The sequence below is a fragment of the Lonchura striata genome, chromosome 17 (genome assembly GCF_050655825.1).
Source record: "Lonchura striata isolate lonStrDom1 chromosome 17, ASM5065582v1, whole genome shotgun sequence".
Lineage (NCBI taxonomy): Eukaryota > Metazoa > Chordata > Aves > Passeriformes > Estrildidae > Lonchura > Lonchura striata.
The window spans coordinates 10,285,416-10,299,978 of NC_140719.1; the positions used below are offsets into that span (position 1 = coordinate 10,285,416).

General features: G+C 52.2%; 1 protein-coding gene across 4 annotated transcripts in view; it reads left to right on the forward strand.

Moving 5' to 3' along the window:
* Positions 1-654: 654 nt before the first annotated feature.
* Positions 655-14,563, forward strand: part of NTNG2 (netrin G2) — a 48,623-nt gene continuing 34,714 nt past the window's right edge. The window contains exons 1-2 of one of the 4 annotated variants that reach the window (XM_085593920.1): positions 655-1,554; positions 4,269-5,368. In XM_085593920.1, the coding sequence (XP_085450046.1) occupies positions 5,156-5,368 (213 nt within the window). In that variant the 5' untranslated portion in view covers positions 655-1,554; positions 4,269-5,155. Of the gene's footprint in view, positions 1,555-3,231; positions 3,550-4,268; positions 5,369-14,563 lie in introns of those variants that run through there. The other 3 variants (XM_085593921.1, XM_085593924.1, XM_085593922.1) reach the window with 3 other exon arrangements.

Here is a 14,563-nt window from a genome sequence, read left to right on the forward strand (position 1 = left end):
ATCAAAGATATCCTTGCAGGTAAAGACCACCCTGTGCATCAGCATCGCGTTTTGGCTGGGCCACAGTCAAGACACAATGCCAGCATTTCATAAATCTCACTTATGCTCCAGAATATGGGAAACGTTTCCCAGAAGAGCTCTAAATCACCTCTGTCTGGTTGTAGGATGAGTTGTGGGTTTTCCAGGGACTCTTGTATGGGAGAGGCCACCCAGAGACCTCAGGGCAGTGGGTCAAAGGAAACCATATAACAAAATACTGAGTGCACGAGGTTCAAACCACGTGCAAGACGGACAATGTATTTTCTGACTTAGAAATTATTGAATTCTTTGTTAGGAAGGAGCAGTTGTTTTTTGGTGGTTGTATACATAGGAGGCAGTGGTGATTCTTTGGATTTCCTCCCCATAAATGAACTGTCATTTATCCGTGAACTGTCATTTATCCATGTGTCAAAAACCTGTCGCTGCTCAGGACTTCTGTCTTCAGCAGCTGCCTGGTGCAGGAAAAACTTGGACCTTTACCTGCCATAGTTTTATCCACCTTTTCCACAACTGGAGTCTCCTCTGCCCCTTAGCATGGACACAACAGAGTTGACCTAAGCAACCCCAGCTGCTTCTCCAGCCCCGTGCTGGAAGGTGCTGTCACACCTCAGAGTCCAGCATGTCCATCCCCCACCTCTCCACAGCAAAACCTGCTTTGGTTAAACCTCACAGCACATTCCTAACCAGTACCAAGCATTTCCCAGCCATCTGATTTCCCCATCTCCGAGTTCCTGCTTTGTTTATCCTATTAATTCCAACCACCCCCTCTTCCCCCAACACACACGCACGCAGCCTCATTTACAGCATCTTCACCAGCAGAAGCCTCCCCAAAATATTCAGGGCACACCAAGCGAGGACTTACACGTGTGGGGAAGCCCTCGTGACTGGAGATTTTTTTTTTTCTCTCTCTCGAGCAAACATGAGCTCATGATTTTAATTTTTTTTTTTTTTTTTAAGCTCTTAAAGGAAAAAAAAAATAACAGAGAAGCCCCGAGGAGCGGCATTCCCGGCTGCCGTTATCCAGCCGGGGGCAGCGGGACGGCGCGGATGCTGCACCGGGAGCCGCGGGGCCGCCGGGGCTGAAGGCTCCCGCTCGCAGCCTCCTCTTCCTCGGGTGGTTTTCCCTCCCTCCTCCTCCTCCCCCCCTGCATTTCCTCCTGCACCTTTAAGAAGCCCATTGCCGCCGGTGGGATGGTGTGTGCTAAAGCTGCACAGAGGAAGTTACGCAGCCGGGATCAGGCACGGAGATAAAAGCTCCGATTGTGATTGAAAGTGAGAGCAAAAGGGATTTCAGCCTCGGCATTAACTTGCGAGGGGAGCCGGGATTGCACAAAGCTCCCCCGGCCATCTGCCCTTGGGGGCCGGCGGCGCAGCGCCTGCCCGCCGCGCTGGGCAGGGCAGGGCTGGGCAGGGCAGGGCAGGGCAGGGCAGGGCTGGGGGGTGTGTTTTGGGGGTTCCCCCGGCCCCGAAGTTGGCTGCTCCGCCGGGAGCCCCGCGCCGCAGAGCTCCCTCCCGGTAAGGATGCGCGGCGCCGGGGATGGGGGGAAAGCGGGGCCGGAGCGGGGGCGGGCGGCGCCGGCATCTGCCCCAGCCCCGCACGCTGCGTGTCCCCCCGAGCCTCCCGAGCTCTTCCCACGCTTTCCTGGGGTGTCCCGCTCGCTGTCCCCCTCCTCGGAACATCCCCGTCTCCCCGCCGCGGGATGTCGGGTTTATTTTCGCACTTCGGAGTTTGGGAAGCCCCCAGCGCAGGGCGCCGGCTCCCCCCGCTCCGCCGATTCCCTCCGCAGCCCGTGCAGCCCCCCCAAAGTCCTTTAGTGTAAAAGAAAGCGAGGGGAGGACGGGGCGGAGCGGGAGCGGCATCGGGTTTTGCCGGGAACCGCGAATCCATCAGGGAGAGCGGCGGGATGCGAGTGGGATTTCCAGGTTCGCAGCTGGGAGCCGCGCAGCGCTGCCGCGGGGTTCGGGCTCCCGGCCCCCCGCGCTGTCCCCGGCACCGCTGTCCCCGGCACCGCTGTCCCCGGCACCGCTGTCCCCGGCACCGCTGTCCCCGACACCGCTGTCCCCGACATCGCTGTCCCCGACATCGCTGTCCCCGACACCGCTGTCCCCGACATCGCTGTCCCCGGCACCGCTGTCCCCGGCATCCCTGTCCCCGGCACCGCTGTCCCCGGCACCGCTGTCCCCGGCACCGCTGTCCCCGGCATCCCTGCCCAGGGCGCGGGGAAGGGATGCTCAGCGTGGGAAAGAGGAGAGCAACTCCCGCTCCGTGAGCGCGGGGGGAGAGCCGGGAGTTCATGGGGAGAGCAACACTTCTGAGAGAAAATTAAAAACTCCTTCATTGAGTTTACTTTCTGCTCTTAATCCGAGAGGAGCTCAGTTGTTGCTCAGCGTTGTCCCTTTATTTCAATAGGGTGTTAATCCAATAATAAGAAAAAAAAACCCGGAGCCAGCTAAGTCAAGACACAATCTAATTTTGTGTTTTTAATACTCCGGCTATCAGTCCCCAGTGAGTGCTGAGTACTCTTCAAAGAGAACAAAGAGCATTGATTCTATTTGTTCCCATGAACTGCAGTTTCTTAATAATATCAGGCGAAGATTTATCTTCTAAGAACTAAACTTAATCAAGCAGGGTGAAACCTTTAATCTGGGGAGCCTCTCTGCCCCGTTTGCAGTATGTTGGCTCATTCCCGAGAAACACTCCAACTCTTTCTGCAAAGAGACTGAACTGGCTAAGTGGGTGTTGAGCCACAGAGTTCACCCCAAACCCTCTTGCCTGGCTAATGGACCGACAGAAAATACATTTTTTCCAGCAAATTTTCACTTCCCTGGGAGTCTGTGACATTTAGCCGGCATAACAAGACACTAATAGATATTATAGATCCTTTCTACCTGGGTTTTTCCCTGACAGCCATTCAAGTGCAAGATATAATTGTTGAGGCTGTGAAAATAGATCCATAAACTTAACAGCACTGGAGTCCTCATTAAAACTACCCTGCTTGTTTTCTACACAATACCAGAGTCTCTCACTCTCTGCTGTTATCAGGCACTTGGCAATGACCAGTTTGATGTAATAATTAGGAACTGACTTGTTATAACTGAAAAGACAGCTCTGATGTAAGTAGGACTTATAAACACTGTGTCACACTGGCTTATTATTTTTACTACATTTACTCATAATATAAAAATAGCAGCCAGTCTATTCTTTTTCTGGGAGTTTATTCAGGTCCAACGCAGCTATAGCAGGCTGCGAGCTGGCAATGGAGCATGAGAGACAGCTTCTCTTTTCTGAACTCATTCATCTCAATCAGCAATCTTTCAAGCAAAAAGGGGGGAAAGGGAGATGGTAGCAGAGCCCCCGAACACGGATCAGTGCATCTGTTAACCTGGAGTTTCTGAGCCTTAGTAACTGAGCTTCATGAGAAAGGAAATGCTAAGCATGCTGTTGAAGCAGATATGCCTCAATTGTGAAAGAAAAGTTGGGGAAAGAAATAGAAAGGGAATTATCCAAAGGTAAATTTCTGTTCTGGATATGTGCCTCCCACCTTCTCAGACGAAATCTCCCTCCTGAATCTAATCCTGAGAGAGGGTTTGACATTTTCCCCCTCCCTGCTTCGGTTCTTTGTCATTTTGTTTTGTAATTACTTACAATTTTTATAGCTCTACTGGAAAGACAACAAAATTGCAGAAATGTTGTTCTAACCTGAAATGAATACTGGGAAGGTCATTGCTCTTTGTATTAGGTGAACCTAAATGTTATTAGGACTTTAAATTGTTTTTTATTAAATGTTATTGTTCAGATAAATCATATGTGGGGATGCTGGACAATGTATCTGTCTCCCCAGCTGTCTTATTTATTTGCTTATCTTTTTAGAACTATCAATTTGTCTGTCTGTCCCTTCTCTGTCTGCATATTCCCCATCTTCTAATGACCCATAGATGCTTCTTGATATTATTTGAAGAGCCATTAGAGCTCCTGTTGTCCAGCTGCTGTTGCAAAGCAGATACCTTAAATTGGGCAGCGCTCCTTCCCTTCTCCCAGACAGCAGCAAAGCCATAAGCATCTTACTATGGATTGCTTTTTATTAAAGTTGTATATCTCCCTGTTACAAAAACCTGTCTGGTGGCTTGGCAAGCCCAGCTGAGGGCTCTGCCTCTTGAGGAACCCCTGTTTTTCTTGCTCCAACTGTCCCCCCTTGCTCCCACCTAATCTGTCTTCCAATTTCTTGCAGGTCCCTCCTGCTGATGAGCTCTGCCTTTGCCCTGACCATGAAAGAGAGAGGAGATCTCAGGTAGCCCCATGGATTGCAGCTGAAGCCTTTGGGAACTTGGTGCTCCGCTGCCAAAAGACAGAATTGGACGGGAATCCTCGCCACCACCACAGGACACAGCAGGAGAAGCCAAGGCCAGCTCTGCCCCAGTCACCCCAGTGACCACCCAGCACCTGCTGGGACCACCACGGATCTGGGCACCCTTCCTGCTCTCGCTGGCACAACTGTCCTTTGGGAAAAAGGAATTTTAGCTCCAAGAAGTCTCTCTTGTCAGAGTTGTACTGATGACCAGATGCTCTATTTATTTTATGTGCTAATGTTCTAACACCCTAATAATTAAGACAGACACAGCTTAAGGCACTTTCCACAGCCACGCATTTGGAGCAGACCAGAAGGTTGAGGAAAACCTGATCCAGCACCATCTCACGGCCTCTCCAATTTACTCCTATCAAATTTCATCAGCAACTCAGAACTTGATCTTCGTATTGATTGACTGGAGTCACCTCTAGATATTTTCATGCTGATTTGGAAGACCTTTCGTACAATAAAAAGGGGGAAAAATGAGGTTAAGGAAGACTTTTGACCACTGATCAGCAACTCTGGCCAAAACTTTCCCAATCGAGTGAATTGCAAAGTTGGCTTCTGTGCCAAGAGGAACTTTCCACGTCCAGGTAGAGCGTGCGGAGCGGGATCATCCCTGTTCCTGTGTGGCTCTCCTTCGACTGGAGCATTTTTAGATGAGGAGTTTCCATGCTGATCCCGAGAGCCACCCCTAGCCCCGTAGCTGCCTTCCTCGGGACTCTCGGCACTGCCCTCGCCCAGGGACCCCGCGCTTGGCCGCAGCTGCCATGCTCTACCTGGCTGCCCTCCTCGTGCACTGTGTCCCCCTGGCCATGGGACAGTATGACATTTGCAAGTCCTGGGTGACCACGGACGATGGCCCCTCATGGGAGTTTTACGCTTGCCAGCCCAAGGCCATGCGGATGAAGGATTACGTGACCGTGCGGGTGGACCCGGCAGGAATCACTTGTGGGGACCCTCCGGAGAGGTTCTGCACCCATGTAAGTGTTTCCCCCCTTGTTTGCTGGTTTAGGACAGGCTCTGCTGGTGGCTGGAGGCAGTGTCCAGCCCAGGTGCCACTGGAAGGATGTTCTGGGTCAGGGTGGCCACGGTGGCCTGGGGCTGTCAGTGTGCAGGGCAGGGAGAGGGCACCCTGCCCATCCCAGGGCTGTGCCAGAACTGCAGCAGGGATGGGGCTGGCATGCTGAGGGGAGGGCCAGGAGGAGCCAGGGAGGGCTGAGCAAGTCCTGGAATTTGGGAAAGCTCTGCCCCTGCTGAGCTGCTCCTCTACTTGCTAGTGTGTGGGGTGTGCTCGCCAGTCCCATCCCAAAGGGCTGCTGCAGCACTGCTGGGATTTTATAGGATGTGGGCAGATGGTCTCAGTTCGAGTCAGCATGAAGGGCAGGGCTGGGGAGTTTGTCCCCTGCACACCCACAGCTCTGGTGGTTGGTCTGACAGCCACAAACTTCACTAAAGCCCCTGAAAATGTGGTTCTTCCTCTCTTCAAGCCTCCACATGAAAGGGTTCTGTGGATAGACATTTGCCCTTGTAGTTAAAATCTTTAACTTATTTTCTCTTAAATATTAATCATTGCATTTCATTCCGTGCACCACAAAGCTCAGCAGGAACATTTGATTTATAATTCACAAGGCTTTACATTGTTAAAGAGTTCAGGGGTCAAAGCAAAGAGCAAAACATTAATGCCCCCTCCCAAAGGTCCCCCAGGAGTGGTCCAGGCACATATTTAAGGGACAGACACCAAGCCAGCCCATGCTGGCAGGGTTTCCACTGGGCTGAGTTTCCACTGACACAAGGAGTGTCTTCTAGGAGTATGTTATTCTTTCATTATAATGAGAAAGCGAGTTCCCTCTCTAAATCAGTGCAGGGAGTCCCATTTTCTATTGCCAGTGCTACCCCGTGCCTCAGTTTGCCACTCTGGGCCCAGCCAGTCAGGGCACCTCTTGAAAATCCAAGAGAAAAATGCTCCTGTGACACCAAGAGGTGCCAAACATTTATGATCATCAGAACATGCTGCCAGTAGTTACCCAGTTCCCTCCAGCCTGAGGGTTCTCATTAGTACCAGGGAAGGCATTTCCACTAATTCCAGATAAGTAGCAGCTTTTCCTTTTAAAAGATCATTTGAAAAGAAAGATTAAGTCCAAAGTTGCAAATAAAACCGTTAGCTATTGATGGGTCAGTCTGTATTTCCGTTTATCTGACTGACTGCAGGAGGATTAAAAGGAGAACACCAGATTGCTTCCCACTACACTCACTGCAGCTCTTTGCAAACCCTCTCTGGTTAAGGATGCTCCAGACTTCAGCTCCACTGACCTCCAAAGAAGCAAAAGACACAAACTGCAATCAGCTCTCTGCATCTCTTGATTCAGTCAATACTGAGCTGAAATCTTTCTATTCTGGGCACCAGCAGTATTTCCTTGTAGCGTACGCCTGCCATGTGCTGTAACACTTGCAAACACCGTGTACAGCCGTGAATGAGAGCTACACAAATGCAAAACATGGATTTGCCTTCCTGTCCCTGCCTCACCCCAGCCTGGCCCGGCTCTCGCCTCCCAAAACAGAATGCAGCACTCATGGCAATTCCCTGAGCAATTCCCTGGTGAAGAATCGAGCTAAGAACAGGAATAATAAACCGCAAGTTATTTTTAGGATTTTTTTAGGATGGATTTGTGAAATACCGCTGTCTGCGTGGTCCTTTTCCCCTCATCTTTCACCAGTGCTGTTCTCTCCAGAGGACTAAAGAGTTATAAAAATGAAGCAGAGGGGGAGCAGCCAGGCTGAGGTGAGCAAGGAGCCCAGCCAGCACCCAGTGCACAGAGTAGGGGGTGGCTGCAGGAGAGATCCAGGCTCCAGTCCAGCCTTAGGACTGGAGTGGTGTGGGCTGGGAGGCCACCAAGGTACTTTTTCACTGCCTCTGTCACCGAGAATGCCACGTGGCCACTTACTGCTGAGCATCCCCGTATGGTCCGTGGAAAGTGGACTCAGCAAGAAATGTCCCTTCCATGGCCGGGGCTGGGGGGTGGCTTGACACCTATTGATGTGCAGGGAGAGGGAGCAGAGCCCGCAGAGGATGTGAGCCCAGCTCTGCTCCCCCTGCACTAAGGAAGTGCTGGACAAAAATCGATGTTTCTGCCCACGGATCGTTACAGCCTCCAACCCCGGGAGGGGAGGGCCAGCAGCTCGCACAAACCCAGCGCAGCTCCTCGCTGCCAGTGCTCAGGTGCCTTTTGGTGTCCTGTTATCCTTTCTCTTCAGGTTTTTAATTATTTCCTTGTAACAGGTGGGTTCTCACAGGAGCCTGGCTTTCCAGCAGAGAAGTTCTTACGGTGACTGTATTGCTTTCTTAGGTGTCTTTCAAAACAGCAGGGGACTGTCCGTGCAGTTAAACTCGAGTTACACAGAATTAAGCGCAGCCCAGCGGGGCTCCTGCCCTGCTCAGACAGCTGCAGTCAAAACTAAAGACACACAAACAACCCCTCCGTGCTCCAGGCAGGCAGACAGGGATGAGCTGCACCGTGTCCCCGGGCAGGGCAGGCCAGGAGCAGAGTCCTGGTGGCACTCAGGACCTTGTCAGACAGCGAGTGTGTCCTGCGAGGCTGCACAGCCCGCGGCATCACACCCTGCCCTGCCACAGCTCCAGCAGTGCTCACAAGACTTCTGCACCAGGAGGCTTCAAGAGATGGCAGGAATTATTTGGAGGAACGTCCTTTGTGTTTTATAGCAATTCTGATCACATTTGGCTGCTTCCTTCTGATTGGGAAGCGTTTTGCTGCTTATTAAAGTCAAGGGTTTTGCTTTTTCCACAGTTTCTGAACCTGTTCCTATTCATACCAATGCCTTCCTGGCTGGGTCACCTGAAAAATGAATTGTACTTTGCCTCCTGGCAGGGCAGGGGGAAAGGTGGGAGCAGGAAGACAGATGGATAAGTAAATAAAAGCCTGAATGAAACTGAAAGTGCGACTGAAAACTAATAGGGAAGGATGTCGAGGGAGGGGTGAGACCTCAAAGATCAGAGGCAGGGCATGGCTCGGAGCAGCTGAATGTGGATTTCAAAGGAGAGGGGTTTGCAGGGCAGGCCCAGCTGGGAAATGCCAAGCTGCCCATCCCCTGGGACAGAGAGGAGACGTGGCGTTCCTTCACCTCCCCACCCTCGTGGGCAGGAGGAGGAGGAGGGTGGCACAGCTGGCAGGCTGCTCCCAGGTGTTGAGATGCTCTGAGATGCTGAAGCATTTCTTTGATACCGAGCAGGGACCTTTGGGAGTTTCACTTCCCAGCATCAGCATTTTGCACACAGGATGAAAATGCCTCAGGTTTTGTGGGGAATTCACGCACGGGGCGTGCAGTGGGGAGCAAACAAACACCAAAGCCCCAGCTCCTTGCAGCTCAAGGGGTTTCCAAATCATTCCAGCAGAAACAAAGAGAGGTGTCCATAACAGACAGTCATTATGGGATGGTTTTGCTGCTCCTTGACATCCCAGTGAGAGCACGGGGAACCCACCTTGCTGCAGGAATGGGAGTTTTTTTCTCCCCCCAAAGGTGTCAAGACAGTATTTCTTGTTCTGACAACACTCTTTGATGCAGGGCCGAGCTCTCAGCCCATATTGATGGGTCAGGGGTATTTTTATTTGGCGTCAGCATTGTTTCATCAGCTAATAGAGCTTGTTGACTTTGGCACGGGTACATGAAAGGAAAAGGCTTTATTTATTCATTACACATGCAGCCAAATTGGATGTTTAGTTTAATTCTTAGCTAAACTTTTCTGAATGACATGTGGTTATAAGGCTTGTACTAAAGGACTGTTTCTCCTGTGGATTGGGTGCTAACACTGGAAAAAGCAGACAAACCTTTGGGCTAAGAAACCCTTTCCCTTGCATTTTTAGCCCATCTCATACAACTCTTCTCATCTGTATCTTTGTACACCTGTTTAGGTGCAAACAAGGGATTGTGGATTTAGGGATGATTAAAAGCCAAAAGTTTTTTTAAATAAGAAGGGTAAAGCCAAAGTTTTTACAGTAAGAAGGAAAAAATAATTGCTTCAGCAATGCTCTTCCAAAAGCATTTTTAAGGGTGCAGCATGTTTTGGTGGTTAAAGGGTGGATTCATCCCTTCTGGTACCCTGAGCAGAGACCCACAGCCCTTTCCCAGCCCACCAGAGTTCTACCTTGAGTAGAGCCAGGGGGCAAAGCACAAGGTATTCTCAGCCTTTTGACTGCCCTAGAGTTCAAGAACATCCTTTGGGCTAAGCAGAGCCTGTATACAAGTCCAATGGAAAATCCTTTCCAAGAAAAGCAGATATTCTCCCTCCTCCTTGAATAAATCAGCACTACCCACTGCTGGTGGCAAACCATCCTTGGTTGTAGCAGAGGGAGCTGGAACTCCCCTTTTCTCTTCATTGTGGAGCCTGTATGGCCCTGGGGATGATCACTTTGTCTTCATGCCAGCATTCAGCAGCACAAGAAATTCACTCTGTGCTGTCAGATCACCTGTACACCCCTGGCAGGGTTGTAGGGATGGAAAGATGTGACTTTCTTTTCACAGCTGCAAAGTGCTAACAGCCCCTCTTCCCCCTCGCAGCCTGCAGTCCCTTAAATTAACACCTGGAAAATGCTCCCCTCTCCTTTGAGGAAAGCCTGGAAAAGACAACTTGCTGCTATTTCCACCCAGAGGAAGATCTCCCAAGCCACCCCTTGCACTGCTTTTGAGTGTGGGAGAAAGAGCTGGAGCCTTTTGGTTCTGTTCCCACCCTTAATGACTCCCCAGCATCAGGGCTGCTGCAGAGGACAATGTTTGAAGTCAGGATCAGTGGCTCCTTGCCCTTGGGGCCAGACCCTTGGGTTATACATTATTAGCTGCTCAGCAAATTACACACTGCTCTTCTCCTGCCACTGAGGCTACTTCAGAGTGCAGCAGGATCCTGGTGTTTTAAAAGGAAAGGCTTCACAGAAAAACGAGAGAATACAATTCAGCTTCAAATTAGAGAGTGCTGAGCAAACGGGATTTTCCCTCAACAGCCTGTAACAATTTCCTTAAGTGCCCAGGTCGGGATTCATCTTGTTGTAAAGTGGGGATGCTACTCCCCTAACAAGGATCATTTCCAGCTGCTGATGGAAAAGACACAGTGATAAAAACGAAGCCGTCAAGTAGATTTAATTGGTACAGCGAGCAGAAAATTTTTCCCTACACCTTGACGTATTCAGGAAGAGTAAACTACTTTTAAGAAAAGCTTTGCTCTTTAAAGGGAACAGTGTCCAGATGGGAAAAACAGAAGAGAAAGGACTGAAGACTTGCTGGGAAGTGTGGCCAGAGCTGGGAGAGTAGTTCTTACAGCAGCCCTTATACAGCAGCTCCAGGTACCACAGCTTTCCACAGGCAAATTTTGAAGCCAAAGGTATTCAGGGAAATCCTTCCTATTTATTTATTTTAAAATCTGCATTGTATTCTATAGCATAGATTTAGATTCGATTTTCCAATAAACTTTAAAAGGATTTCTCCCTACAGAAAATCCTGCCTGAGTAGGAAGAGGTGCTATCCTACCATGCTGTGTTTTCCCTGAGGGAAAGTCCAGTTCTAAGTTTCAGATCTTAGTTTCAGATCCCAAACCACCCTTTTACCATCAGCCTTTTGAGACGTGGAGCTCTGGCTGACCCAGTTACTCAGGCAGCTCAACACAGAGTGCAGGTTTCTGTGTTGGAAAACCCCAAAGGGGCTTTTTCCTCCCCAAACCGCAGAGCACTGCTGGGTGACCATTCTGGAGATGCCTTTGGGGAAAAGCTACTGCCTGCAAAGCCCTGGCAAAAAGCAATTTGGAATTCCAGCTTTCACCCCAGGTAGATGAGCCATTCCCTGCAGCCTCAGAGATGTCCCATGAGGTTCCCTCTTGCCCTCCCTCTTCCAGGCAGGGCCACCAGCAAACCCAGAGGGGACAATTGCAGCACTGACCCCTCTCCTGCCCTGCTCCACTGCCCTGCCCCGTTTGGCACCAGTGCCACCTGCAGCCAGGCTTAGGGGAACCTCTGCCTTTTGGTTCAGGGTGGATTTCTGCTTGGGTCAGCTGTCCCCAGCAGGCTCCAGCCACAGGGGCCCAGGAGCTCAGTGCTGCAGAGTCACAGGGCTGGCTCCCACCCATGCAGGAGCCACCACTGCAGCCTCTGCCAAGATGCTGCACCCCCCCAGAGCAGTGGGGCCCTGGTGCTGACCTCCATGGGGACGCTGCCACCACCGTGTCCAGTCCTGCCTCGACACCTCCATGTCCCAAAGGGAGAATTAGCACAGATTCAACTGGTTTCTACTCCAGCCAAAGGGTTTGTAACTCCCCATCTGCTGGCTGAGTCAGCTGCTTCAGCTCTGTAGTGCTGCCAGTCAGGAGGTTTGGGGAGCCCTGTCTAAGGAGAGGATCACTGTTGGGGTCTGAGGGACAGCCAGGACATGTTTTGGGCTGACACAACTCAATCCAAACCCCCAACAGGCACCTGCTGAATTGTTCCCCTGACACAGAGCATAAAGCAGCCAAATGCTTTTCCCACAGCAGCAAAGGCAGAGCCTTTGATGCAGCAGACAGACACAGGAGCCCTGATCAGAGGCTGGCGTGGGTGCAGGGCTACCCATCACCCAGCTGTGCCCCCTCCACAGAGGCTCTGGGCAACATCTGCACCTCCATTTGAGAAGCACAGCAGAGCCTCCACTCCCTCCCCTTTCCCACCCCCGGGCTCTGCATCCTGCCCTCCCCCATTCAAACTATCAGGGCCTCTCTCACAGAATAAATTATTAATAGCGGCGTAGCGAGCCTCTCTGCAAAGGCTGCTTGTATTGAGCTTACAAGGCGCACAAGCTTTTAGAGAGCAGGACACTTTTCCTACTTCCTAAGCAATTTCTTAGTCCTGAATCAATAATGCACTTGCAGCCCTGCACACAGGTCGCTGCTGCTGTGCTCCTGCTGCTTGGGGCTGCGGACACAAACACATCTCTGTAGCAAGATGCAAGGGCTTAATAATCTGGCAGGGAAGGGATGGGGCGGAATCCAAGCAGCTTAATTTGTAAACAAGCTTCAGGGAAGTGCCCTGGGAAGAGCAAAGCTTGCAAGTCCACGGTACAGAAAGTCTGAGTTTGGAGACAAGCTAAAAAGCAGTCAATGGGATTAATCTGCCGCTTTTTGAACGCGTGCCCACGGCTGCCAGCTGAGGGATGTCTGGTTTATCTGATCCCTGGCCTCTGATCCCAGGCTTTAGGTCACCCCACAGCCAAAGGGGGAGGTTGAGGGGTGCAGCCCCGGCAGGGAGGTGGGGGTGGAGGTGAGCCCAGGGCGGCAGGAGGGATGGGGTTAGAGCGGCTCACCGGGGGATTAGCAGTCCACAAAGAAAGAGCTGCTCAAAAATGATTCCACGGGAGGCTGCTGCGGGTGATGTGTGTGTATACCCAGCACAGATGAGATTATCTGCTTAGGAGTGGAATTTTCCGGGCGGCGTTAACCCTTGTGCCGCCCCCAAATCGACAGGGTGCTGGGCAGGGGATCCAGAGCAGTTGACAGGCCCTCCCTGGGCCTTGGAAATGGAAGTGCTGCTTCCAGGCACTCTGCAAACAGCACGCTTGGCACCCTTCTTGGACAGGTCACCCACGGGCTGGGCTGGTTACAGGCTGGAGGCTGAAATTCCTCGTGTAACCAGATTTTCTGTTCGTGGCTCAGCCAGAGTGGGCGTGAGGGGATTTGTGTCAGCGCAGGAGCAGAGCCGGTTGTGTGGGCAGGGTGGGCAGGTGACTTGGTCAGCCCCCGTGCACGACAAGCTGCATCTCCCTCTGGATCCTCCCTTTGTGGAAAGGATGCTTCCTGCCTGGATGTCACCCTTTTGCTGAGGTTGTGCCGTTTCCAGTGCAAAGACCAGATCAGACCCTTTTTGTGAGGCGCTGCCAGAGCACAGGGAGAGTTTCAGAGACAGCGTGGGATGAGAGCAGAGATTTCCTTGAGCCTCACGTCAAGGTTGGGTTAGGGAGCCACTTCTTTGCCCTGCTGCAGGTGCCTAAGGGAGTTCAGTCCTCAGAAAGGTGAAGCCCTCAATGCCTTGTGAAGCCCAGACTTGCTCCTGAATTCCCTCCCTCAGTTTTCCCATCTGGAGACGGGACATTGCCCTGCCACCCTGTCTGGCACGGTGATGCCTCCCCAGGGCTGGTGGAGAGAAGGGCACAGTGCTGAGCCTGGATGAAATACGAACAAGATGCTTCTCGAATTCAGAGCAGGCTGGAGGGGGAAGGGGAAGAGCAGCCACGAGCAGGGCTTGAATCTCTTCTCTGGCGGAGAGACGGGCCCAAGGGAGCCCGGGAGCCTCGAACGAGCGGCGCTGGTCGGTGAATGAGTATCTGCTTCGGGCCAAAGGGAAGAGGCAGAGCAGCAGAATGTCTCGCTGAGTGCGTCCCGGTGTCTCAGCCGGAGCCAGCGGGGCTGGCTCTGCTGACTCACGCTCTCCCAAACCCGCACCCAGGCAAGGCCCGTCCCAGCGCCCCGGCCAGGGGTCACCTTGGGCTCGGACAGGCACGGATCCGGCAGGAAGGGGAAGGAAGCGGAGGAGCAATCAATCCCCCAAACCACGCTCGGGGAGGAGATGGAGGGTGTGACATTCGGCTGAGCCAGAATTAGCAGCAGATCTGTGGAGGGACCCCATTTCCACCCTATTAATAATTCATCCCAGCTCTGCCTTTACCTGCTCATAAACAGCAAACAGCTTGTTAGCGAGGACGGTTTTCTCCCCTTTTGCTGTCTCTGCCTTAATAAGAGCCCCTTGCAGATGGCTGGGGGAGGGAGGGGGCAGGGGAAGGACACATGAGTGAGCAAAACACCCCACCAGCCCTCCCTGAGCTTCGAATCCTACCCCATCCCATCCCATCCCATCCCATCCCATCCCATCCCATCCCATCCCGTCCCGTCCCGTCCCGTCCCGTCCCGTCTCATCCCATCCCATCCCATCCCATCCCATCCCATCCCATCCCATCCCATCCCATCCCATCCCGAGCTGCCCTTTCCCTGCAGAGGTGAAGCTGCAATATAACCCCTCACCAACACCCAGGTGCCTTGCCAGAACCTTCCAACCCACGTGGGCCACCTCAAAATGCCCCTTTGGAGGGGCACTGAGAAGAGGAGAGTGATGCCTGGAGGATGTGCAGATGAAGGCTTTGCTGGAGCATTCCCAGGC